The sequence below is a fragment of the Oenanthe melanoleuca genome, chromosome 1 (assembly GCF_029582105.1).
Source record: "Oenanthe melanoleuca isolate GR-GAL-2019-014 chromosome 1, OMel1.0, whole genome shotgun sequence".
In the NCBI taxonomy this organism is placed as follows: Eukaryota; Metazoa; Chordata; class Aves; order Passeriformes; family Muscicapidae; genus Oenanthe; species Oenanthe melanoleuca.
Window position 1 is genome coordinate 82,730,873 of NC_079333.1, and position 24,428 is coordinate 82,755,300.

A 24,428-nucleotide genomic window follows, 5' to 3' on the forward strand; every position below is an offset into this window, starting at 1 on the left:
CAGAAATGCCCATTCAAGAGGTTCTGACTTCTGACCTGTGGCACACTGCTACAGTGGCCAGTGCTGGTACAGCAAGGGAGCAGTGGGAACAGTCAGAATATTTGAAAGGAAATTACTAATTCTGTACATTTAAAGCAAAATTAGATTATCTTGGATATATTTAAAGTTTATTTCCAGCTGGAAATCAATGCCTTAGGATTTGTTCTATACTTTTTATTCAGTATAAAATTTGCTTAGTTTACAAGTCAAAAAATGATTTTTAATTACCAGCATCAACATAAAATAGATCTGGATCAGATATCTGGATCCCTTCAGGAAACTAACATATTTTCTCAACTCCACAAGGCAAAGAGTATAAAGTGGAGCACATTGCCTTGAAGAACCAGGTGATTTGAAGATGTAAAAATACTTAATTTTTGACCTAATTCAATGCATACTAAAGTAAAGGGAGGAAATTAGGTGTCCCTGTAGTAGTTCAACAGGAGCTGAGCTGAGTCTATAAAACCTGGTCACATATCTACTGGCATCATTGAAAGAATATAACCAACCTCAAATGATTAAACTCTTGTTATTGAAATGAAATCCTTATCATAGCCGAGAATTAATGAAAAAAAGTCTGGCAGATGCTGTTTCCAATAAAGCATCTGAAAAATTCACATCAACTTCAACACTGCAAGGTCACTCCCAACTGTAAGCTCAGGAAAAGGAAGGGGTAAGGGCTAGAAGGGAGAGCATGAGGCATATTAGGATCCTGTTTCATTTCTGCCATCCATCCATGTCATTTCTGACATGTTCACCCATGCAGTTCCCAAACAGGCTTTTCAGGATAACCTGCAAATCCCAGGCAGTGCATTCCTATGAGAAAACCTTTTCAATGCCTATTTGGAATGTTCTTTGTTGCAATTTATGTCCATTCCTTCTAGCATTAGTTAAGCTAACCTCATGCCAAACAGCTCTAGAAATAGAAGCCAGCAAACCAGTAGTATTTTTAAATATCCTGTAACCTGAGGACAAAGAGCATTAATACATGAAAGAATCAAACAGCACAATAAATTTTATTTCATCTGTAGGTGCAAACACCAAGTTCTTTGCACAATGAACAACCTGATTCTTTGCTCCTGCCATCTTACTCACCACAGCAAGGAAATATGGGGTATCATCAGACACAGCAGCAGCAGCAGCAACAACAACTAACATCAAGAAGAAGGAATAGTTTATCAGAATCATCAAATTTACCACAGCCACTGCGATAGAGTCCCACCAGCACAATCAATGCACGATTAGCTTTAACCAATGGGCACATGGGGCAGAAGAGAATGACTTTGTACTTACTGTTCTGGCTTTTGCACAAGCATTTCTTTCCAAGCTCTATGACAGAAGTACGCCCAGAGTGCAGACTGCCACAGACAGTGCATTTCACGGCACGCTGGCTTCCGTTTGCGCTGTGTCGTGAGCACAGGATGTACTGACAGAGCAAAATCAAAAGGAGCACTATCCTGTGTGCCCCCATCACCACTGGGAGCATGGGAAGAGGCGTGTCACTCTGGAAGCCATCTGGCAATTCCAAAAGACTGTCGACAGACTCATGAGGTACTTGGCCTTCACTGTTTCAGTTCTTCTTTTGTGTATGAAAAGCACTGCGTCAAAGGTCTATCGAGGAGAGAACAAGAGATTATTTTTATTATGATTATTGTTATTATTTTGCACAACTGCACAGATGACAAAACCTAGGCACTTTCTGTAAAGAGAAGTTTGTTTCTTTGTTCTTGTGGCCAAATCAGCACATCCAATGGAGGAAAAAGCCCAGCCATTGGTGAAGATGGTCTACAGCTCATACCCTTGATTTAGAATCTGAGAAGTATTATGCAGCTTACCCTAACTGTTCTACATTACTAAAAACCAACCAACCAAAAAAACAAACCCACCACCCACACTGGACTGTTTTCTACATGAATTGTGATTGCAAAGGAGAACTCAAATTGTAAGCACAATCATGCAACTCTCCAATAGTACATTAATCCTTCTTCAACCTAAACTCACCCACTCCAAGTCTCTGAGAAATATGCACTGTGTTTTGGCCCACTGACTCGGGATGCTGCAGACTATTATATATCTCTTTCATGATAACATTTAGGATTAAATTTTCCTTTGGAGGAAAAAAAAAAAGAAAATGCACTTTTCGCTTTTTTTGTATGTTTTCCGTTGATATGTTTCTAAGAAAGATTTTATGTAATTATTAAATAAAAAGTAGTGTATTGTACAGCTGTTGTAATAATGACCTATTTCTATATAAAATAAAATTATATGGAATTATGTGGAAATTATTTTGTATATGAAATATCAACTCATTTCACAAGTATAAAGATTGTGCTTGTGCTTTTTTGTGAGTGGGTATTTTGTAATAAACTAATGAATTAGAAATGTTTTTGTGAAGGAAACTACTGTTTCATGCTATATACAACTCAGACTATTATTTTTTTCCATTTAATGATGGACAGTTGTCTTTATTTGTAGAATAAAATAAAATAGCCAAAAGGCTTTATTGCAGGACTTGCACACATTTTCCTGTGACTGTTGAACTATGTGATTCACTTTAGATTTTTAATCTTAGCCACAAACGTGAATGGTGTTTGGCACCCAGTTAGCAAAACCAAGTTTTATCCCTTGTAGTTTTTGTCATGGTATAGACACCGAGAATGAAAGCTCAGGAAGTTCTATTAGCTGCAAGCAAAGACAGCTCATTTTAAGCACCTTTAAAACTTTAAGCACCTTTAAAGACCTCAGGCAGCTTTGTACTTCCAACCAAAGAGTTTTATATTAGCACAAAACAGATGGTTTAAAGAACAGGTTGACACAGCATATGCCAGGGCTTTGACCCATGTCCAGCTTCAGTGTTTTAAGACGTTGCTGTCCTGAGTTTTGGGGCACATCTCTTCTGGAATACTTGCTCTGTAGACAGTCTGGTTCCCACTTTAGCATTCTTATGCAGACTCCTTTTCATGTTAAATTCAAATTGACTAGAGGATGGAGCAGCCAAGGTACAGGCTTGCTTTCCCTCTGTAGACAGGGAGAACCTCCAACACAGATTGAGGTGGGTAACTGAGCACAGGAATGTCTTCATTCCCCTCAGTAAGACTGAAAGGGGATTGCCCTCAGGGTAGCTTGCAGCCACTGGAGCCAGCATTGGGTTCATCAGAGTGCACACATGGCCTTCCCTCCCTTGAGTACCAAGGATCACATCAGCAGGGGCCATGTGTTCTGGTTTCTATGCCATAGGGGAACAATAGAGATAATTGGGATAGGAGATGGAAATTGTCAAAGCAAGCTTTCATGGAAATGAAAAAAATAAAAAGTTTATTTGCCCTGAGTTCTGAAAAAGCTAAAAATCTCCTAAAGAAAATCCATTGACAAAATTACCCCGATGCTTCAAGTACAAGACTGGGTGGTAGCACTGATGGGTGCATGTGTATTTCAGTCCATACAATCCCTTATTGAGAGAGGATGAGGGAAATTAGTATTGGGTCCCTAAGAAAGTGTTTTTACTGCTAACTTTAGTTACCAGGGTGAATTAGCCTGCTCATCCCTTTAAATTCTTGTATTCAGTGAAGCAAGAGTGACCCCACCAGATGAAGATTAGAAAGCTAGATGTGAAAGTTTCACTTAATGTCTGAAGGAACCTCTCTTTCCATTAACTGTAGACAAACCTAAGCAAAGGCCAGTTGGCTAAGCTAGAGGCTGACTTCATCAATCCCAGCCACTCCTGGGAAAGGAGGGCACAAATCTGAAAGCCTAAAGTTCACCCAGGAGGAGGTAATGAAGGAATATGAGCACCTCAGAGATTCCTCTGTGGAAGCAGCAACTGACATCTCAACTCCTATGACAGAAGACACAGGAAGGGAAAATTCTTTTAAGAATTTGTTCTGCTCTCAGTGTGTTCTACCCACATGCCAGTATGTCCAAACCAAACTCAGCCTTGGAGCAAACACTGTACCAGTGGCACTGTAAGCTGTTAACAGGGAGGTGCTGTAAATAGCGTCGGGTTGCCTTCTTCTGAGCTGGTTTAATACATTGTTTGGAGGGATAGAGACAGCTCACAAGAGCAGATTTACATGAAGACCTAGTTTTTCACGCTCTTCCCCATACACACATTCTGATTTGGGATTATTGTCCTTGTTCTCTGTTGCACACAGAAGGCAACGCCAGTCCTCCTCACAGAGCTGGGCTTTTTAGTTCATTATAGCCAAAACCCAGCTTGTTCCAACATAATCCCTCATCTCATCGGTTTTCCGAGCAGGCAGGGTGATTACATCAGGCTACTGCCCCACGCCGGGATGCCGAGGCTCTGTCTCGGGAACAAGAGCTCCAGATCTGCAAGAGGCAAAATGCTTGCTGGAAGCACCCCTGCGCCAAGCTGAGCTCCACACACCACTCCACGGAAAATGGAGAGACCCTACAGGGGAAAGGGGGCGAGCGGGCACTGAACATCCCCAGTACGGGCACACTCAGACACCGCCCCAAAGAACATCCCCGGTACGGGCACACTCAGACACCGCCCCAAAGAACATCCCCGGTACGGGCACACCCAGACGCCACTCCCCAGCCCAGCCCAGCCCAGCCCAGTTCGGCCGAGCCGAGCCCAGCCCAGCCCAGTTCGGCCGAGCCGAGCCGAGCCCAGCCCAGCCCAGCCCAGCCCAGCCCAGCCCCTCCCGCGCCGGCGCAGTCGCTTCCCCGGCTCGCCCCGGAAGGGCTCCTGTTTCCCGGCGTGCCCCGCGCGCTCCTTTCCGGCCGGTGCCCGGGCACGGTGAGTGAGGGCCGCGGCTCGTCCCGCAGCATCCGCCTCCATCCGCCCCGCAGAGCCCGCGGCGCGGCGGGAATGCGGCCGGGCCCGGCGTGGGGGGCGGCCCGGCAAGGGAGGCACCGGCTGGGATCTCCCGGCGTGGCCGCGTTCGGCGGGGATGGGGCCCCTTTGCTGGCTCCCCCGCCGCGGGAGGCCTGCGGGACTCTCGGGACGGGGACACGGCCCGTGTGTTGCCCCTTGGCGGAGCCGGTCTGGCCCCGTCCTGTTCACGGCGGGCCGGGTTGAGCTGCGCTCCTGGGTCGCCTACGGGGGGTGGCTCGGGGCTGCCAGGAGGCCGATGTTAGTGCGACGTGGTCGGAGAGTCTGGGATGTGCTTCCTGCTCTTCTCAGGGGGATGGAAGTGAAGCTCCTGTGATGCTGGGACGTTGCTGCGTGAAGCCTGCGACTGGTGCGACCCGGGGGTTAATGAAGCTTGGGTTTGAGTTTGTAGATCTGGGAGTTGTGCGGTTTGTAGTGGGCTGGGGACGGGAGGAAGGTCCGAGCTGTGCGTGTGACCCGTGTGCGCGGTGCCTTTTAGCGTCGCTGAGATGGCTCCCGCAAAGAAGGGCGGCGAGAAGAAGAAGGGGCGCTCCGCCATCAACGAGGTAGTAACTCGGGAATACACCATCAACATTCACAAGCGGATCCATGGCGTGTAAGTTCTTTTTATCAGCGAAATTTGCCTTCTGTGAAGTGGCATTTGGAAGTGGGTTGGGTAGGTTTTAAGGACTGTCCTTAGAGCGTTGTGTTTGTGGTCCCTTGTGCCTGTTGTGTCCCTAGGCTGCAGCCCTGTGCAACCCCAGACTTGCCTTGTGGCTTTCAGGAATAAGCCTGTTTCTGTGATTGTGAGTGTTCTGGGACTTAAATTAAAGTTAGATCAATTTACTTTTGTGCACAGGTTGTCATTCTTTCCCAAGCAAATGTTTAAACTTCAGCCCACTGAGAAAGTTTCAGAAATTAAGTGCTGCTGTAATCAAATGATTGGCTTCATGTTTATCACTAAATTGTGTGAGGTGTAAAGTGGGATATGATTTGGGTTAAAAGATATTTGTTGTGTGTAGATAAGAGAAGATTTTTAATTGACCAAATGCTGAATCTCATGTAACTGTAGTGGAGAAATGCTTCAGAGAAAATTTGAGTGCCCTTGCATTTCCTGTATGCCTGCAAGCACATGGAAGACACCATCTGAATCCAAACAATTGGTGCAGTGCTAAAGTTAACGTGGAATAGGAGAAAAGTGATGCAGTGGAGCATGGCAAAAGTGTGGCTGAGAATGAGAGGCCTTGCCTGTTGATTGGCACTTCATTCTGTTCTAATGCTGATTATCCTGCCTTTCTTTTTGGGCTAGAGTTAAAAGCTTTTATTTAGTGCTTGTCTCACTTGTGATCAAGTACCCACTTCCAAGTATCAACAGTAGTGTGCACATAATATAAGTAAATATAACCCACTGTGGGACCTCAGACACTGCTGGCACAGCCCCGTGTCACAGTGTGGGTATTACATATATACAGAACACTCGTGGTGCAGCTCTTACTTCTGCTGTGGATGCCCAGTCCTGCAGGATCTGCCATAATGGGCATGAGACAGGCTGTACTGGGGAAAAAAACCAGTTCTGATGCAGTCCAGATTTGGTGTTGGTGCAGTCCTGATAGCATGAAAGAAGGTAAACATAATACTGTTCAGCAAAAGCTGATATTCAGAATAACATCAGATTTTTTGTTAGGCTGTTTATTTCAGTAGTGATACATTTCCGTCACGTTTGTTATTACTGTTGCACTGCTTTGCTCATAGGGCTTTTATTCAGAGTGTCACTGACACCTCTGGTCTCTTCAGTGTTGCTGAGATATTCGAACATACTGACATTACAAAGAAGGCTTAAGATACAGGAGATCTTGTTGCAGAATTTTACTGAAATTATTCCACCTAAGTGGTTTTTATTAAAGTTAGCATTTTCCTGCCCGGGTGAAGGTCTAGTCAGGCTGGTGCAGATGTTTGCTGTTATGCACAATGCTTTGGGGGATTGTATGTTTGGAGAGCACATGCAACGAGTGTCTAGTGCTGGCAGTGTCCTGAAGTTAAAGTTCAATGGCTCTTGTTTGTCCCAGGGGCTTCAAGAAGCGAGCACCACGCGCTCTCAAGGAAATCCGTAAATTTGCCATGAAGGAGATGGGCACTCCTGACGTTCGCATTGATACCAGATTGAACAAAGCAGTCTGGGCTAAAGGAATAAGGTGGGTTCTTGCCATTTTCTTTACTGGGTGAGGAAGAACATGAAGGATTAGGAAAAAATTCTATACTTCTTGCAGTGTTTGTGTTTTCTTTGCAAATGCTTCCTTCTTGTGTCATGCACACCAGCTTGATCTTTTTGTCACCTCTGTGTTCTGGTCACCTGTCCTGTCATATTTGTAACAAAGCTTCTGGGATTGAAAGAATGTCCTTCTACTTATAATAAGAATTAAGCAAAGGAAAGAAGGAATGCAGGTTTGGGGGTGGAGGGTTGGGAAGATAAAGGATTAGGGTATTATAATACTTTAGTACCTTGGTCCGTATTCTAGCAGACAGTTTTTATAAAACTTGACCTTTCAGTGATAGCTGCAATCCCAGGCTAAGTGGGATTTGTGTACTGTGTCTGAACTGGATTAGGTTTTGAAGAATTCTGAACAAATGTTGCACAAAAGGAGGTGTGTTTTCAACAGGGCTAATAATCTTTTCTTGAAAGTACAAATAAATAAGTTGTTTAGGGACCAAAAATTACAACTTCTGTTAAATCACTGCTACAAGGGCAGCTATGACATGCGTAAAAATGGTCCAGAAGAACTCTGTGGGGAGTGTGACCTCTTAAACTGCAATAAAAGGTTAACTGATCTGGATTGATGCTTTGAGAGATGCACATGGGTTTAAACCATGTCTTCTGGGAATTAGATCCCTAAATCTGGTCTGTGACATGCTTAGAATGCTTTGCCTGGCGTTGTGTGGCTGATCCTTCTTCAGAAGCAGAGTGGGAGGGTGAGACCCAGTTCCTGGGTCGTACAGGCTGGGGTTCTCTGTCCTCCCTTTTAAACTGCCCAGTTCATAGGGAGTGAAGAAGTAGCAGTGGAACCAGGAGATAGCATTCATAACTCTAGAGCTTTGTAATGAGGCTGCTAACTAAGACTTCCTTGTGTTAACTGGTACAAGTGCAGCCTGTGGAGCAGGGAGTTGACACATCAGTCTTTCCAGTGTGAGTCTGCAGTTTTTTTAGTTGGAGTAATGTATGCAAAGTAAAATATCTTCCTCTGGAAGGATCAGCAGAGGGTAAAATTACCGTGTTGGCTGGTATGATAGTCAGTGATCTGCATAAAATAGTGAAAAATGCTTTTGACTTTGACAGGACGGGAGTAAAGCAAAGGCAGTTCCTGTGCCTTAATTGCTATGTCCACCTGATGTAATAACTGTTCTTGAAAAGGCTGTTCTTGCAGCAGGGAGGAGGAGGTTCCTTCACATATTCTGTGGAGCAAAGTACTCTGAGCAGGAGTTTCCTAAAATCTTGAGTTCAATAGTGGTTATGTGAAAAATGGTGTGGAGAGAAAATTTTGTGCCTCCCCTTAACAGCATATTTTGGGCTATTAGGTGAAGACACAAAGCTGTGATTTGCCTATTAAAAACAAAATCATTAAGCAATTTAGTTACGATTCCATGGGCTTTGTGAGGAAGAAATGATCAGTTTTGTGCCCATAAGTAAGACCTTGGTTCAGGCTTGATGCTCACTGGAATTTCCATGACTTCTGGCATAAAGATAGGCAATACTCTTTTGGCAGTGGTCTTGGTCTTTCAGGGGTAGATTGTTGGGGTTTTCCTCACTATTTTATATTGTAGTAAGAAATGCTTGTTAGTAACAACTGCTTGCTGATCAGGTTCACTTGGTGATCATCTTCCTGGTGTGTTTCCTCAGTAGTGGAGTGATGATGCACTTCTGACTCTATGCTCCTACTGGATTATGAATTAATCTTACTCAAGGCTCAGTTAAATCTTACCTGCTAACTTTCATAAAACCAAGCCAAACTAAGAAAAAAAGCTCTTCTAAGGCAAACAATACAGTCTCTTAAGGTACAAGATTTTGCTCTTGGTATGATACTGAGAAAGAACTTTCCTATGAATTCACAGGTTTCAATACATACTTCACTGCAAATGAATCTGCCATCTTCATTTCAGGAATGTTCCTTACCGTATCCGCGTGCGTTTGTCCCGAAAGCGCAATGAGGATGAGGATTCACCCAACAAGCTGTACACTCTGGTTACCTACGTACCAGTCACAACATTCAAAGGTAAGGAACTTAATGCATCTCCTCTGCTGTGTTTCTCTGAACAAGATGCAAAGCATGACAGCTCCTTCTGCAGTGCAAAATGTAGATGAATAGCACGCTCCAAGAGTCAAAGCACTGGCTTAACCTAGCTCTGCTATAGAGAACAGGGCTCCTGATCCACATTAAATAGAAGTGAAATGATCATGTGAGAGATTGAAAAACACAGGCCATAGTCGCTAGGGTAGTTTAAGGTTTGTTTTCCCATGTAAAGCCCATCCTTTTTCCTAAGAAAAAAGGATTCTGTAAATGCAACTAATTTTTTGTAGCATTTGGAGGAATACTTGTCTATATAGTTTGCTCCTCCAGAAGTAGATCAGCAGACTACTCTTGAAATTGTAAGGTACTTTATTGGGAAGACTTCCAAATATATAATGGGTAGTGATAAAATGTCTTGTTTTGCAGGTCTACAGACAGTCAATGTGGATGAAAATTAAATGGATTTTCATTACAATAAAAAGATAAAATATATTCTTAAGTTGTTGTTTTTCTTGTCCAGAGTCTCAACTGTGAAGCGTTGAGTTGAACGGGTACCAGCCTTTTAAAGTATCTTGCTTTCTTTGAATTTGAATATAATGGTGTAATTTTCTTAATTAGACTTAAGTTACATGTGAATGGAATAAGGAAGGAGATTCAGATGTTCTTTGTGGGTGACAGAGTTGTGGTGGGTTTGTTTTATTCTGGGTATTAAAAAGCCTGCACACAGGTATTTTAAGTTTAAGTCACGTTTGTTTAAAAACAAAACAAGAAAAACTCAACCAAAACTGATAGATCAATATTTTATGTATGTAATCTCATTGGATGATGTGCCCCACTGGCTTCTTAGGCAGACTCAGTAGGCTCCTCCCAGAGCAGCTCTGCGTGCAACACAGAAACAGGGTTTTGCTTAGTGAAATAATTCTGATCATGCTTTCTCAGGGTATTTGTTTAAAGCAGTAGGGATTAAAGGCACTTAGCTTCCCTAAACTAGTAAATACTGTCAATGCCAGTCTTGTACAAAAAGGGTTTATTGAAAAGTGCATGTTTTCACAGACCAACATCAGAAGGACAGTCCATGTACACTTAACATTTCAGCAAGACATAAAAATTGGAATACAATCAAATATATTAAAATAGTTTCAATTACCAGCATTGAAACAGTTTTCGGTATTAGTGCAAAAAAAAGGCAACCAAAACAAACTGTGGACAGCAGATGAGAAGTGTTTTCCCCTGCTTAAAAAAAAAAAAAAAAAGAAACTGGAGCCAGCCTCTGCTCTCCCAGGGCAGAAGAGGGCTTCAGTGTCTTCACACTGTAGACAGATGTTTCCTTTTACATTCAAAACAACATAAGAAGTCAACAGCACAAAACAAACCTACACACTTTTAGCTTTTAAAGCTCTTAAAACCACAGACCAACAAATTGGATACCAGAAGTCCACTGCTAACTGAAAGCCTTTTGCAGTATGTCCTTTGGTGTAATTTCAGTGCATTTCATTTTTGACATGTTCGCTGCTACTGCGTGCTTGGTTTTGCATGTTCACTCCGTGACTGGCAGCTCATTCCATTTGTTCTGAGGCTGTATTGATTTAGCTTTGCATTCTCAAGCTTTGGTTTCAGTTCTAAGGGTTTTTCAAAGAAGTTAACTAATGATTGTTCAGTCAAGAGGGAGGCTAAAATATGTTCAAAAGACACAGTCCAGTCCCCTTCAGTCACAGGTGAAGGTTGAGAGTCTTTAGGAGGGGTCTTCACAGTGTCAGTAAAAACAGCATCCTGGTCTGAAGCAGAGGCCTCGGGCTGTAAGTCCTCGGTGAACTCGTCTGATCCGCTCCCCGAGCTCATGCTCCTTTGTCCTACTTCTCCAATCTGAAGTAACAGTGTGGTCACAGTGGCAATGGCTTGATACAAATCGTTCTCCTCTGGATCTTCATGAAACATGCTATACAACGTTTTGCAGAACTGAATGAACTCCTTCTGTAAAAGATGAAAACCCGCATCAGTCTCGAATAGCCATGCTAAGCATCACTGCAGGAGTCAGGTGGGGCACAGGAGTGCAAAGGCAGGTGGAATGCTGTGTACATTTGTATGTTCTTTTATAACTTATGCCTGCTTTTTAAAAAATCTTAGTGGAGGGATTTCAACCCCCAGTGGCGCTAGGAAACCCTGTGCTGAAATCAGAAAGGGAACAGGGCAGTGAAGTGTTTTGATGCTCTGATGAAGGAAATCAGGGCCTACCAGGTGATCCAAGGGAAGTGAGATGCAAGGCAAGAGGTAATCCCTTACTGTTGGCTGCTACAGAGACTGGGTTACAACAACCAAAGCACCCACCACAGGCCTGCAGGCAGACTTCCCTTCTGCTGTTTCTCTCCTCTTTCCCAGCTCTTCTAAAACAATTCAGAGATCTTCCCTGCCCAGCTCCTTTCTGTCTGTCCCTTGCTCAACCATCACAGGTGGTTGTCAGGCTAGAGAGGATGTCTCCATATATCCTATTAGGAAAGTTGTGAGCCCTCAGTGAAATGATGGCTTTATGAGATCATGAGCCCCTGCAGAGCTAACAGGCTGGGTACATGCCACCCATTTAAAACTTTGTTCAGCAAAACAAGCACAGAGGGATTCTGGGGCCAGTCCCAAGTCTGTAAATTTGTTTCATTAATATGGGACCCCTTTCCCTCCAATAGCTTTCCTTATGCCAACAACACGGAAAGCTACTGGCATCAGGAAACAGGTAAGATTGTGACAACCTTCAGCTGTTTTCCTGCAGTTCTAGTCACTGTTTGGCTAAGACAGGGCAAGTTCCAGGTGTGGTGGAGTAAGAAGTTATCGGTTTGGTGCAGAGGAGGTATGGGAAGAAGCAACAAAAAAGTACATTCTTGGGAATTCTTTGGCTTAGGAGGAGGAAACCTTTTTCCAGCCTGTATAAGCCTGTTTGCTTGCATGCTCTGCTGCAGGTGAGGATGAATCTGAAATTCTATTCAACAGCCAGTCTGAGCAGAGGGGCCTGCTAGGAAGGTAGTTTTTTGAAAGTGAAAGTTTTTAAGCACCTGCTCTCTGGATCAGAGAAGCCCAATCCTCAGTGCCTGAAGGACAGAATCCAAATTCAGGCTGAAGTTATACTTCATGAGAGAGAACCAAACTGTTGAATTCAGTAATTTCATTTTGGGTACACTTTTTTATTAAAGAAGTATAAACTCTTAGAGTACAACCTCTAAGGTACATACCTGGCTCATTTTTGGCAATTCCTTTTCAGTTTTGGTATCCTTTTCTTTGGCTAGATCCTTCAGCATCTGCTTCAGTTGCTTTTGGTAATCTACTGCATCACCTTTTTTGGAGCAGGCATAAAAAGGAGAATTAATTTTCAAGTCACAAGTAACTTTACATTTCAAAACAAACCTCAGAGCATAGATAACATGGTAGGGGATCACAAGTGGAAAGTTGATTTTCTCATGCACTCACATTAGAGAACCATTCTGGACATACCATTTGATTTTCCAATGACCAGTGGTCTTGATGTTGACAGCAAAGGATTCTTCAATGGTGACTGGCTGTCTCGTTCATTTTCTGTGAGAGCTGTCCAAGAAATGTGACAAATTTAATCCTTTGAATTCAGCATGATTGGTTATTTATTTTTCTAAAATTTACATACTTGAAGAAAGCGAAGTAATTGTGCAAAGGATTTCTGTAAATGCTTTTAGGTACTCTGTTAAATCATAGTGTAAAATTATGTTCTTGTAAGACGTGCTGCAGTTGGAAGCTTGCCAAGAGCTGCACATTTAATTAAAAATTTTGCACAAAGGAACTACCACAGAATTTTGTCACCTAATCAATACTGGATCAAGATATACAAGGAGATCTCTACTGTACATGGAGTACAAGCCATTCAAAAACGTTATTTCAGTTTGTATTTTGTCTGGAAGTAACCATATAATTGGCTGCAAAAGATCTCTGAATGCAACAGATGTGTGAGTTTTGACATTGTATTCTGTACATTTCATCCAAAAAGGTTCCATTTGTAATTAGTAATTTGTAAAATGCAATGAATGTAACTACAAATGCACATCCTATAAGCTCCCAGTTGGAAGGGAGCAAGATGGGGTTCAGCTTTTTCCCAAAAGCAAGAGATTTTTGGGGAAACTGAGGTATTAATTTCCTTTCAGATTTCTTACCTGGTGGGATATGCAGCTTATATAGTAACTTTATCTTTTCATTCATTTCTCCATTATACATAACATCTGCAAGGAAAATAAAGAACAAGAAGGAAGTTACCCAGGCATTTACTTCCACAGTTTTAAATAAATCAGGCATCTCTCTGTGCACAAAGGATAATTGTTTACAAGGACAATAAATATATGGCCAGTGTCTAACTTTAGATTGTGCCTGTCAATGAGGAGCAGCAGGTGACAGCCATCTGTTTTGGTCTTTGTTCTTGGGAAATAGACTGGGAGCACCTAACCCTGTGGAGCTTCAGTTTCAGCACTGCTTTTCTATAGAGTAAGCCCAAAGGAGGTAACTATTTCACATGTAATATAATTCACACTTTGAATGACCAGTGAAAATTAGATTCTGAACTTTCAAATGCACTCAAGTACTGTGAAGAACTTTAATTTAAAGTTGTATCCTTCAATCAAATCAAATAAAAAGAGAGTACAGGGTGTCTAGGTGTTCATGTAAAAATCCTAAAGATCGCAAGTGGAAAGAATACAAAAATCACTGATTTTTAGTGAAGCTTTGAATTTCAGTTTTTTTCCACTTGAGGTCAGGCAACAGTTGAGATCTGCCACTTTCTCTTCAGCCAGATTTTGGACAGGCAGTCTCACCTATCAGGACAGCTGGTGGCCTCAAGACCAACCCTAGCACAGCCCTCAATCACTGCTGGCCAGATTTTTTTTCTTGTTCTTACTGTCAACATGCAAGGCAGGCAGCAGTCAGCTGTGTAAGGTTAAGTCTTTAAGAAGCAGTTTCAAAGAGGTACACTGAGATTTCAGAGGTGTACTCAGAACAACAGCTGGGTAGAGAGGATTTCCTAGCATTCTGTGCAGGCCCAAGTGTAATCCTTAAGTCATAAAAGATTTGTATTGTCTGACAAAATCAAATATTATAATACAGCATTCGCTCATGTCCTTAGGCTGTCTTTTAAATCAGGTTGACTTGTGATCGAAACACAAAAGAAATGAGTAAAGGTCACTGACATGAGTAATGACAAGCCCTAGAATGCCAGTCAGGTGGCACATTAGCCCTCCTGTCTCCCCAGGTGCTCTGCCCCCCAGCCCGCGGGCAGCCGCTACCCAGGCAGCAGGCGAGCGCCTTGAACTCGATGAGGCGGTCGCTGTTGTGGTCCAGCAGGCGGAAGGTCCTGTGCGCGAGCAGCTCGGTGTGCTCGCCGCAGGTCCAGGGCGAGAGCAGGCGGTAGAGGCTGGCGAACTGCCGCGCGTCGATGCGGTACTGCTCGGCGTACGGCCGGCTGGGGTCGTGCCGCTCCGACTGCGCGCCCCCGCTCTCCCAGTAGCACCTCAGCAAGTGTTCCCTCTAGGAGAGATGGGACACAGCGCTTGTTGCGGAGAGCACCAGCAGCAGAAAAAGGCATTCGCATCAAACTACGCTGCAACGTGCCTGAAATTGCTCTGTGCAAGGTGTCACTGTGATACCGACACCATTCCTGCGTGAAAATCCAAATCTTTCATCAGAGCAGCCAGCCACTCTCACAATTTTCCATGGATAATTAATAAATATGAAGGGAGACTGGGCAGATTCTTGAAAGAGATTCACTGTGGGCTCCTGAAACTCTTTTAACCATATCTGACCCAGGATGTCCCTGAGGTACAAAGGGTCACGGAAAATCTGGAGTAACTGTAGGCTTGACCTGCTCATTTATTCACTCTCAGACCTCCCCATTAAGTCTTCTGTTAGGGACAGGCAAACCAGAGTCCCAGCAAAGCAAGCTGTCCCTGGGAGAGCAAAGGAAATAACAAGAAAGGAACCAGTACCAGAAAATTAAATTAGGGGAGTGAGAGTTAATCAAAGATCAAAACCAGAAGTGAGGAGCAGGAGGGAAGCAATGAAGAACAAGCCCCAGCAGCATCATCTTAGAACCACTAATGGAGGCAGAATAGAGCTGCTCCTGGCAACAAAGCTGTGTAACACTAACAACATACCACAGTCATATTCCAGTATTCATGGCTATGAACAGTACACAGAAGAAACAGTCCATTAAGGGAAACAATTACAGCTTGGACCTCTAAATCAAGTGTAGTTGTATAAGCTTAGATGTCCCTGTATCCAACTTTATTGTAAGTTTTGTCAAACATCAGCTTGACAGAAAGGAACTGAAACTGCTTTTAGTTTAAAAAAAAATTAGAAAATTGGGAACAAATGGCAAGGGCACAAGGTTGTGGGGTTTGGGCTTTTTTCCCCATGGAAAAGAGAGTCCGCCTTTAAAGAGCATTTAGAGAACAGGATTTAAAAGCACTGCCAAGCTCACAGTGAGCAGAGCTACATAATATTTAATTTATTCTGCATGTGAATGTGAAAGTTAACAGAACCTAACTTGTCAGGGACCATTTCCAAGCAGGAAGTTAGAAAGAAACTCTGGAATAGTTGTCTGAAGAATCAGTACATTACTATTCCTCTTTAACAACTGCACAACCACAGCAAGGACAAAATGGCAAGATTCCACCCAGGGAGCACAGCCCAGGCAGAGGACAGGAGGTCAATGCCAAGCAACAGCTGCAAATTATACCCAAAGAAGCCTCAATGAGGTGCATCCCTTGCTTTTCAGGGAGACCAACCTTGAACAAGTCATACAATTCCTCTAAATCTTCAGGAAGAATGGAGACATCTGGGATGACAACTCGGAGCTTAAAAAGAAAGAAAATCATGTTAGTGACTTCACTGACACAGGCAGACTCACGAGCTGTACCTAGGTGGAACAGCTGAAAACCACTATTAAAAAAATCTTTGTGCTGTTTCCCCCTTCTTTAGGTTCAACAGTTGGACAGATCCATGAAAAGAGAAATCCCTCAAGGGCTATAGAAACAAAGACAGGAAGTCCCTAAGCTACAGGTCACGGAGGCCAGGATGCATCGCATGGTGCTGTCTCTCCTCACGCTTCTCCCCAGGCATCTGCTGAGGGCTGGCCACAGTCACAGATAAGGTGCTGGGCTGGACAGTCCTGCAGTTTTCAGAACTTTAAAGCCACCTGAAACTATAATAATTACATGGCTGCCAAAGAAAAACCATCAGCATCCCAGAAAAGCTTTTTGCAGAGTCAGCAATGACTTTTCAAGACCCGGTGGCACCTTTTTAAAAACTAAACCCACGTGTCTCCAGAGGCAATGCTGAGCTACCTCAGTCAAAATGATGCCGTGCTCACCACATTCTGTTTGGTTGTATCCTCGTGGCTCTGCAGGACACGGATCCGGTGTTTGTAGCGCATGTGCTCTATCTGTTCCACAGAGTGGTCTCCAAATTTCTGTAAGAGAGGAACAGAGATTATTATGTATTTTATCATACCTGTATTAATTGGAAATACAGCTTTTAAAGGGCAGTGAGACTGAAGAAAAAGCATATCCAGTCTGTAATTAATCTAGGTACTCATACTACACCCAGTCACATGAGAGCATTTTAGTCAAGGAATCTGTAAGTGTGTATTAATTTTCAAAGCATCCAAGCTGAATTTAACCTTCTTCTTTAAAATTCTAACTTAACTGACTAGTAGATACAAAGAATTATTTTACCTCATAGGAATCATGAATCAGGTTTGCTATTTCAGTCACTGGAGAGGGTTCCTGGTCATCACTGAAGAATGCATGGTGATTACCAATAGGTGGCAGAGGGCTTTCCTCGTTTTTGACATGCTCTAAAAACCTGAAGGGAGGATATATATAAGAGCACAGATCACACTACACTGTACTCTTCTCAATTCAAATAAGCAAATAAGTCTTATGGATCAGACTTAGAAATAAACTGAGTTTTGGGCAAGCTAGACTCTTCAAAAATGCCCTTGTGATTACTCATCTGAGGAACAGCAAGCCAGCCAAATGACTAAATGCTGCCCAAGGAAGAAAACTTCTGTCTCCTTGAAGTCTGGAGCAGGAAGCCCGTCAGTCTAGGGAAGGCACGAAGAGCAGCAGTAAATACTGCACGCTGACGCAGGCGATGCGCGTCTCGGCAGTGCCAGGAAACTTCACAGGACATCTCGTCCGATGTGCGAAGCCATTGTTTAAGGCAGACACTGTGACAGCAGCAGCAGGGTGACACAGAGGGGCCCTGGTGCCTACTGAGCAATGCCTTTGTTTTAGGGCAGAACAGGAAAGAGTGCTCCTGTGTGGCCATACCTGCTCAGGATCATCAGGGCCTGCCCATCATCCTTGCTGTTACACAGATCCACAGCGTTGGCTTCCAGTATGGCCAAGCCCAGCTGGAAAATGGCTTTGATGCCATCATAGAAGAAGCAGTCCACAACATTCACAGCACTTTCCAGGGGCATGATGCTGAGAAAAAGGGTAAGGAACCAGGAAAGAGAGATGGAAGCTAGGGCTGTCAGATCCTTCATATGTTCAGCCAGCTCTGGAAGTTGCTCTTTTATAAGTTCTTCAAACACTGACTGGTCTACTTGAGCACCTACAAGTCATAAAGGAACAGTATTAGCCAGGACTGACACAGGAAATATTAAAAAAAAATATTTTTTAAGCTAATCACTGCTGTGAACTATTAACTTCAAGACTTCCTTAAAATTTAAACCAGCAAGAGACACACACATCTACAATGAAAAATGCCATTATCCTCTTGCTGTGATCTCAGCCCAACCCTTGTGTCCATAATCCTTACTGAACAACTTTCTGCAAAAAGTGTGTTAATTCTCCTAAGTGCCTTTAGGGTGCAATGAAATAGCAATAGCAGCAGCTGTTGGTCTTGGCTACAGGAGCACATAATAATTAAGTGCTAGTAAAAGAAATCTTAAAGCATTTTATTGCTCCACTTGGGATGTATGCAGTAAAAAATGAGACAGTACACATTCCTCTCCAATGTATGTACTCAACCAAGTGGGCAGCAAAGGCTATAAGTGAGAAAATATAGGATGGAAGTCCAAATATGGCTACATACACCAAGCAGGAAGAATATTTACACGGAAGTACATGCACAGATACAAATATATACTCACAAGCATACGTATCTACACATAAAGAACAAAACATTTCTGCAATGCCCAGATAAAAGATTTCCTAACTGTCCCAACCAGTCTTTCCAAAAGGAGCAGATCTGGGCTCTGGTTTAGCTACTAGCTCAGTTCTGCTTTGTCAGCAGCTGTTATAAGAAGCAATAAAGTTTCTTCTCAGTGAAGTGGACTGTGTCTACAAACCAAATATGCAACATCAGGGCTTCGACCAAAGACACTGCAAGTTAAAAATATTCCTGAATACAAAATGCAGTTAGCTTTTCAATTATTTTGTCTTTCTTCTCACATTATTGCATTTCTTTCTTACAGCCCATATTCTGCTAACATCAGGACACAATTTTAATTGCTGACACATATATATCCCTAGCACTCAAAACTTGTTGTTCAAAAGCAGAATATAACCTGGACAATTTGTGGCAGAGAGCCAGCATCTTTTGGCTTTGCATCCAAATCCAAATCACACGGAAAAAAAATAGCTATGGCATTTCTCTGTCTTAGAACCTTTCACATCAGGCCATAAAGAGCTTCTGCTGGTGACTGAACAAACATTACAGCATCACAAATCAAAATTAAAAGCCCATGGACATCCAAAAAGCTTTTGAGAAACACATCAAGCATGATGCTTTGAAGAAAAAGCCTTCTGTAAGATTGAAGAAAAGGAGAAAAACAGACTGGAGTTACTGAGAGGGCAATTTCTGTTTGGGTTTTTTTAATAAGCTTAATGCAAACAATTTAATAGCCATAGTTAAGACAGACCTAAAAACCAGAGCTGGATTTAGAGGTATTTGAAGCAAGCCAGAGACAGATAGACAAGACATATATAAATAGATCATTCCAGACTCAGAAACAGCAGTGGCAAAACCAGATCTTTAAAAGGAACATGCAATACTGCCCATATCTTTCTCAGATCTTCTAATAATGTGTTGCCACTGTAGACGAAAACCAAGCAGACATATTAAAATGGACTGTTCTGCCAATTTTTTAATTAGGCTCATAGAAAACATGAAATCTGAGCAAATGAATCTGTATTACAGCATGAGACCATAATGAGGTAGGTGATGATGCAAGATAAATGACATCTTCAGGACTGAAAAGGCAAATCAGAGAAATGCAATAAGGTTTTCAGTGTTTGAAGGAATTATTACAGTGTCAAGTTGATGACAGTCTAGCAGGTAAAGTCTAGCAGGTAAGATGCCCTGCTGGTTTATGCAGGGGATGGAAAAGTCACGGTAATTGAGAATAGGATATGCCTGACCCTTGCCACCACTCCTGATCCATATACAACTTGTTTCTATCTTGCACACATCTGCCTATAATTTCCTCTATGCATTGCAGAGAGGAGAGGGACAGGGAATTCCTGAAGGAGGAGCCCTGCCTGCAGGCTTTCCTATTTGCAAACAGTGAAATAATGAAAAAGCTCATGAAAGGGGTCAAGGGCAAGGCTGAAGGAGGGAGATGAAAGTAAAAAGGTTGAGCAGGACTGAACTGCCTAAGTTTTGAAAGCAGAAATTCTAATTAACTAGATAAACACCACATAAATAAACAGAATATTTTGAAAGTCATAAAGAAAAGGTCTGAGACAAAAGGAAGCTAAGAAGACCTGTCATAATCAGGTCATTAATTTGGTAGCTGTTTGAACTGTAGAGATTGCTGGCTGACACTGAAGAGGAAAAGCACAGTGACGGGTGCAAGGTCAGAGATAGCCAAAGTTTTTGAGAGATCAGAATTTGGACAACAGTATTGGCAGGGTGCACAAAGAGGAAAAGTTGGGTCTTGGAAGTGTTAGGCAGGAAGAAACAATACAAAGTTTAGACAAGAGCTGGTTGCAAATCAAAAAAGAAGGTCGACTGAAATGCAGAGCCAAGAACACTAACTCAAGCAACAGGAACCAGAGGAGGGGCAGGGTGGAAAAGATCAGTAGCACTGATTTGGGCATGTTAAGTTCTAGGATAAAGCAGAGCTGCACAAGTAAGTGCTCAGTAAAGCAACCATGCTGCAAAACTGTACTAGTGACACTCAGCCAGGGAGAGCAGGGCAACTTCCAAGCTGAACTCCTGGCTCTTCACGCTGTGGTGAGCCATGGCAGTAGAGAAACACAGTACTTTCTTTGAGGTAAAGAGGGCCAGAAGATAGACAGACAAGACCACAGAACTTCCAGCACTTAAACAATGTAGGCTGTAGCCATGGCAAGTGACAGGCAAGATACAAAGCACAAATTAAGAACAACAAGACAGGGGTAAGGCTGGCCAGGTAAGACAACTCATTAGGCTGGGCAGAAAAAGCTACTTAAGGGCAATAACCCAGCAAACATCAAAGTTATGAGTAATCCAAAGCACACTGTTGATATTTAGAAATGCTTGAGAACTAATAAAACTGTGTTTCTCCTTTAACCAAGGAAGGAGACAAACATGAAAGTCAATTATCAGAATAGCAGTTTAAAGTCATGTTTGAAGACAAGAAGAAAAATCTGACAAGTGGGACAGTTGCAATGCCAAGTCCACTACAGAAAATACCAATGGCATTCAGAGCACTACAAAACATGCTAAGCATCCAACTAAACTTTGGAATAACTCAGCTTTAACTTACCTTCTTGCCAGTTCAGTGACAAGACAGAAACTGAGCACTGACACAGCATCTGCAAGAAGGTATGACAACCCCATCCTTCAAGGAAAAGACTGGAAATTTTCTCAAATGTCTCCTTCCACTCCACAGGCAGCACAAGAGTGCCTAGATCATTTCTAGCTCTGGAACTATAGCTCCCAGAACCACTACTGCCAGGGATTTGCTCCTATCCTCATTTCCTCACATGTGACCCTGGTCCCTCTCTTTGCCACAGCAAGGGTGTAACAGCAGATGCTGCAGCTATGGACTAAGGTTAGCATTAAAAAGGGAAAGGCTATGAAACATTCCTGTGAGGGAAGAAAGTGACTGCAAAGAACAAATACTGCTCAGCCCCTGTCTTTCTGTGCATTAGGCATTCTGCATAACAGTCTTAAAAATAATGGCACAAAACAGGAGGTAAAAGACACACAGTGCATGGCAGAGCTCATTACTCTACCCCTCATTACTAAGGGCTAGAGTAATGTATCAGCCCTCATTACTAAGGGCTAGTGTAGATGCAAGCCTGCATTGCTCCAGTAGCCAGGCAATTCAGATCACAAAGCAGATCCTTATCTTAAACAGCTCGAGTCTCCAACACTGCACACTCCTAGCCAAGACCCACAAGCTCTTCTATTTATGTAACAGGCAAAAGTCTCACCATCTTCTGATCAACAGGAAAGAAAAAAACAAACTGTAAAGTTGAGCACATATTTACAGATCCTGCAGTTCAAATCCTTCAGACCAAAATCAACCCTGGCTGGAATCTGAGCAGTCACTGCTGCTGTCCCTGCATACCAAACAAGTACATGGAGCACCTCATCTGTAGAGTCTGGACCCCAGGTGACCCTGAGCATTTTTCCCAGCCCTGTGCCATATGGCTGCCCCTTCCCAGTATTCAAGACAACGAACACAAGCTCACCTATCACTCGGTGGTTGAAGTAATCCGGCAGCATCCGCTCACACACAGCAACCAGCAGCCAAAAGGCTTCTTCCTCTTTGGCATACAGCAGCAACACAGAGGTCAAAATATTCATAGACTTAACAAGGGCAAAGAAGAAAATGGGATTTGTTAGTGACAGCAAATCCTACTGACAAATGCTCAACTGTGGCTATTTTTAAAGAAAGAAAAGTAGCCTAACAGGATGTAAAGAACTAAGAAAAAAATAGCAAGTAAAAAGAGAGAATAGACAGCAAATATATAATTGCATCCCATAGGCATAGCAAGTTTTCCAAGCCTATGTATACTGCTTTTCATAAGAGCAATAGGAAACAATGGAGAAAAGCACAGCACTGAATTAGCCAAGATACAAAGCAGGTAACCGATACCGCAAGATGTTTTGGGGCTGCTTTCACTGCCCTCAGTAAGAATTCAGGGAGTTGACCAGCTAGACATTTATCATTTATCATCAGTTTTGGAAGAAAGCGGCAGAAAGCTTCATTAAGCCTCTGTCTCAGTGCACTACATAAATCTCATCTGTGTAGGCCAATTTGCCCTGCACTTCTTTGTCCAAGAAACACACTTTTAAACAAAGAGAAGCATCAGAAACAATTTTTCCCTTTCTGTAACTATAAATGCAGTTTGCAAAATGCTGAAGGAATATTGTTGGTAGGACAGAGCCTTTTGCTGAGCCTATGTGCTTGTTTTCCAAGGCAGAATGACATTTAGTACCTAAAATGATGTACTTTTCCAACTAAAAGGACATTATTTATCTAAAGCACTCTCAAGAAAAGGACAGAGCAGGGCCATTGCCCTGCTGGGGATGCCTCACCTGGCAGTAGCCTATTTTGGGGTTCCTGTGCGCGTACGCCGTGAGCACCCTCCTCAGGGCAGCGATGCCTGTCTCGCTCTGGAAGGCCGGGTGCTCGGGCAGCGAGCGGTGCAGGTCACGCTCAATCTCCTCTGTTGCCATGCAGCACCTGCCCATGGATGCCTCCACCAAATGTACATAGTAGCCAGGATGTGAGGCCAGATCTGTCTCGGCATCTGAAGGCGGCAGGAAGGGAGAAAGAGGAAGATGGGAGCGGTAAGGATGATGCTAAACCAAAGTGTTGTGGGAATTACTGCTCAAAAGGGTATAAGCAAGATGGTTTTCCCCAGGGTTTGTGAATATGCAGATCTAAAAGACAAAGTCCTAGCAGAATACATGTCTTAAACTAAGTATTAGCAAAGCTTACATGACACATCATCATTCAAAACACTTTGATTCAGCAAAAGATGTCTCCAGCAGAAAGAACTGGTTTGGGTTGAAAGTATTGGTTAAAGATCATCTCATTCCAACCTCCTTGCTGTGGACAGGGACACTTTTCACAAGATCAGGTTGCTCAAAGCCTCATCCTTCCTGGCCTTGAATACTTCCAGGGATGGGGCATCCACAGGTTCTCTAGGCAACCTCTTCCAAGTGTCCCACACTATTACTGGGAGAAATGTACTCAGCACTGTTCACATCCTTCGAGGAGGAAAAGCTCCACATTTACAAATGTCTGAATATGTCATATATTGGATTAAGGACTAAACTTGAGACCATATTATAGGCAAGTTCTGGCTCTGCCATATCTGTCAATGAAATGAGTTGTTTTTTTCCATCTCCAGTTCCTGTAAGCCCTGCCAACATTCAACAAGAAGCAGAAGGAGGTCTGCCAGGATTGAGATTGTCATTATTTTGCAGTAATCTGATTTGTCTAGGGCTAACTCAGTATTTATTCTACAATCTAATTGCTGCTTGAAGATGAACATTGTTTTATGAAAACATGATGCTAATTTTAACTTACATAGATTACAAAGATGTTATTTTGATTCTTCTGTATGTCATATGACATCATCCTGATATAAAACTTTTACAGATCTACGTGGGTACTTCCTTGCATATTAGTTTAGATCATGTCTTTTCCTTAAGTAGTATCACAGGTTCCATGTAAAGGACATTTAACTGCCCTTGAGAGATTTCTTGCCTGAATGTTTTGCCATATCCAGAACCAGATGATGCCTACAGCCAACATTTCTAAGCATGCCTACCTGAGAAAAGGAGCCAGAGTTTGCCTCTTAAGGATTCGGGAATTCCCATAGCAACAAGTTTTCTGATTTTCTCTGTGCGAAACATGCACACAGTGCTGCCATACTCTACAAAATGGTCATCCCACAGGCTCTCTTTGATTTGCTCCCTAGACTGGGAACAAGAAGATGTATTTAAATAAAAAAGATCATGTGCGTGTGAGAACTGATAAACAAAAGCATTTCACATATTAGAAATTCCACAAGGTATTCCATTACCAATGGAAATGAGAAGCCTGCTCTAGGGACTTTGACTTTTCCCATTTTGCATATCTAATTCACCACACAGGGATAAAAATTATAAATATTCACCAGAATGAAATGGGGGGAGAAGATAAAAATCCAAGTAAGTAGAAAAGCTGTTATCATATATCTAACTTCTCCAACCAATACAGAGTGCATTTTACTAAAAATGCCTATCTGTCTGAATACAACCCCAGTTTTTTTAAAAAC

General features: G+C 42.8%; 3 protein-coding genes across 5 annotated transcripts in view; 2 read left to right on the forward strand and 1 right to left on the reverse strand.

The window, feature by feature from the left end:
• The window catches only part of NPAS2 (neuronal PAS domain protein 2), a 105,609-nt gene extending 103,068 nt beyond the window's left edge, over positions 1-2,541 (forward strand). For both annotated transcript variants that reach the window (XM_056499131.1, XM_056499139.1), the window contains exon 21: positions 1,071-2,541. In XM_056499131.1, the coding sequence (XP_056355106.1) occupies positions 1,071-1,253 (183 nt within the window). In that variant the 3' untranslated portion in view covers positions 1,254-2,541. The remainder of the gene's footprint in view (positions 1-1,070) is intronic.
• A 2,159-nt stretch (positions 2,542-4,700) lies between these two features.
• On the forward strand, positions 4,701-9,648 carry RPL31 (ribosomal protein L31). Its single transcript, XM_056488173.1, has 5 exons — positions 4,701-4,801; positions 5,376-5,492; positions 6,943-7,068; positions 9,029-9,141; positions 9,583-9,648. The coding sequence occupies exons 2-5, from the start codon at positions 5,386-5,388 to the stop codon at positions 9,612-9,614; spliced, it is 378 nt and encodes a 125-aa protein (XP_056344148.1). The 5' UTR covers positions 4,701-4,801; positions 5,376-5,385; the 3' UTR covers positions 9,615-9,648.
• A 518-nt stretch (positions 9,649-10,166) lies between these two features.
• TBC1D8 (TBC1 domain family member 8) overlaps positions 10,167-24,428 on the reverse strand; it is a 48,482-nt gene continuing 34,220 nt past the window's right edge. For both annotated transcript variants that reach the window (XM_056488161.1, XM_056488151.1), the window contains exons 9-20: positions 23,940-24,090; positions 22,696-22,910; positions 21,846-21,963; positions 17,484-17,769; positions 16,884-17,013; positions 16,520-16,618; positions 15,936-16,004; positions 14,436-14,676; positions 13,317-13,382; positions 12,631-12,720; positions 12,372-12,472; positions 10,167-11,127 (exon numbers count right to left, since the gene is read on the reverse strand). In XM_056488161.1, the coding sequence (XP_056344136.1) occupies positions 10,669-11,127; positions 12,372-12,472; positions 12,631-12,720; positions 13,317-13,382; positions 14,436-14,676; positions 15,936-16,004; positions 16,520-16,618; positions 16,884-17,013; positions 17,484-17,769; positions 21,846-21,963; positions 22,696-22,910; positions 23,940-24,090 (2,025 nt within the window). In that variant the 3' untranslated portion in view covers positions 10,167-10,668. The remainder of the gene's footprint in view (positions 11,128-12,371; positions 12,473-12,630; positions 12,721-13,316; positions 13,383-14,435; positions 14,677-15,935; positions 16,005-16,519; positions 16,619-16,883; positions 17,014-17,483; positions 17,770-21,845; positions 21,964-22,695; positions 22,911-23,939; positions 24,091-24,428) is intronic.

Coding starts and splice junctions, on each gene's coding strand:
- RPL31 (XM_056488173.1), top strand. CDS start 5,386: ATGGCTCCCGCAAAGAAGGGCGGCGAGAAGAAGAAGGGGCGCTCCGCC. Junction 5,493..6,942: donor CACAAGCGGATCCATGGCGT/GTAAGTTCTTTT, acceptor TGTTTGTCCCAG/GGGCTTCAAGAAGCGAGCAC. Junction 7,069..9,028: donor GTCTGGGCTAAAGGAATAAG/GTGGGTTCTTGC, acceptor TCTTCATTTCAG/GAATGTTCCTTACCGTATCC.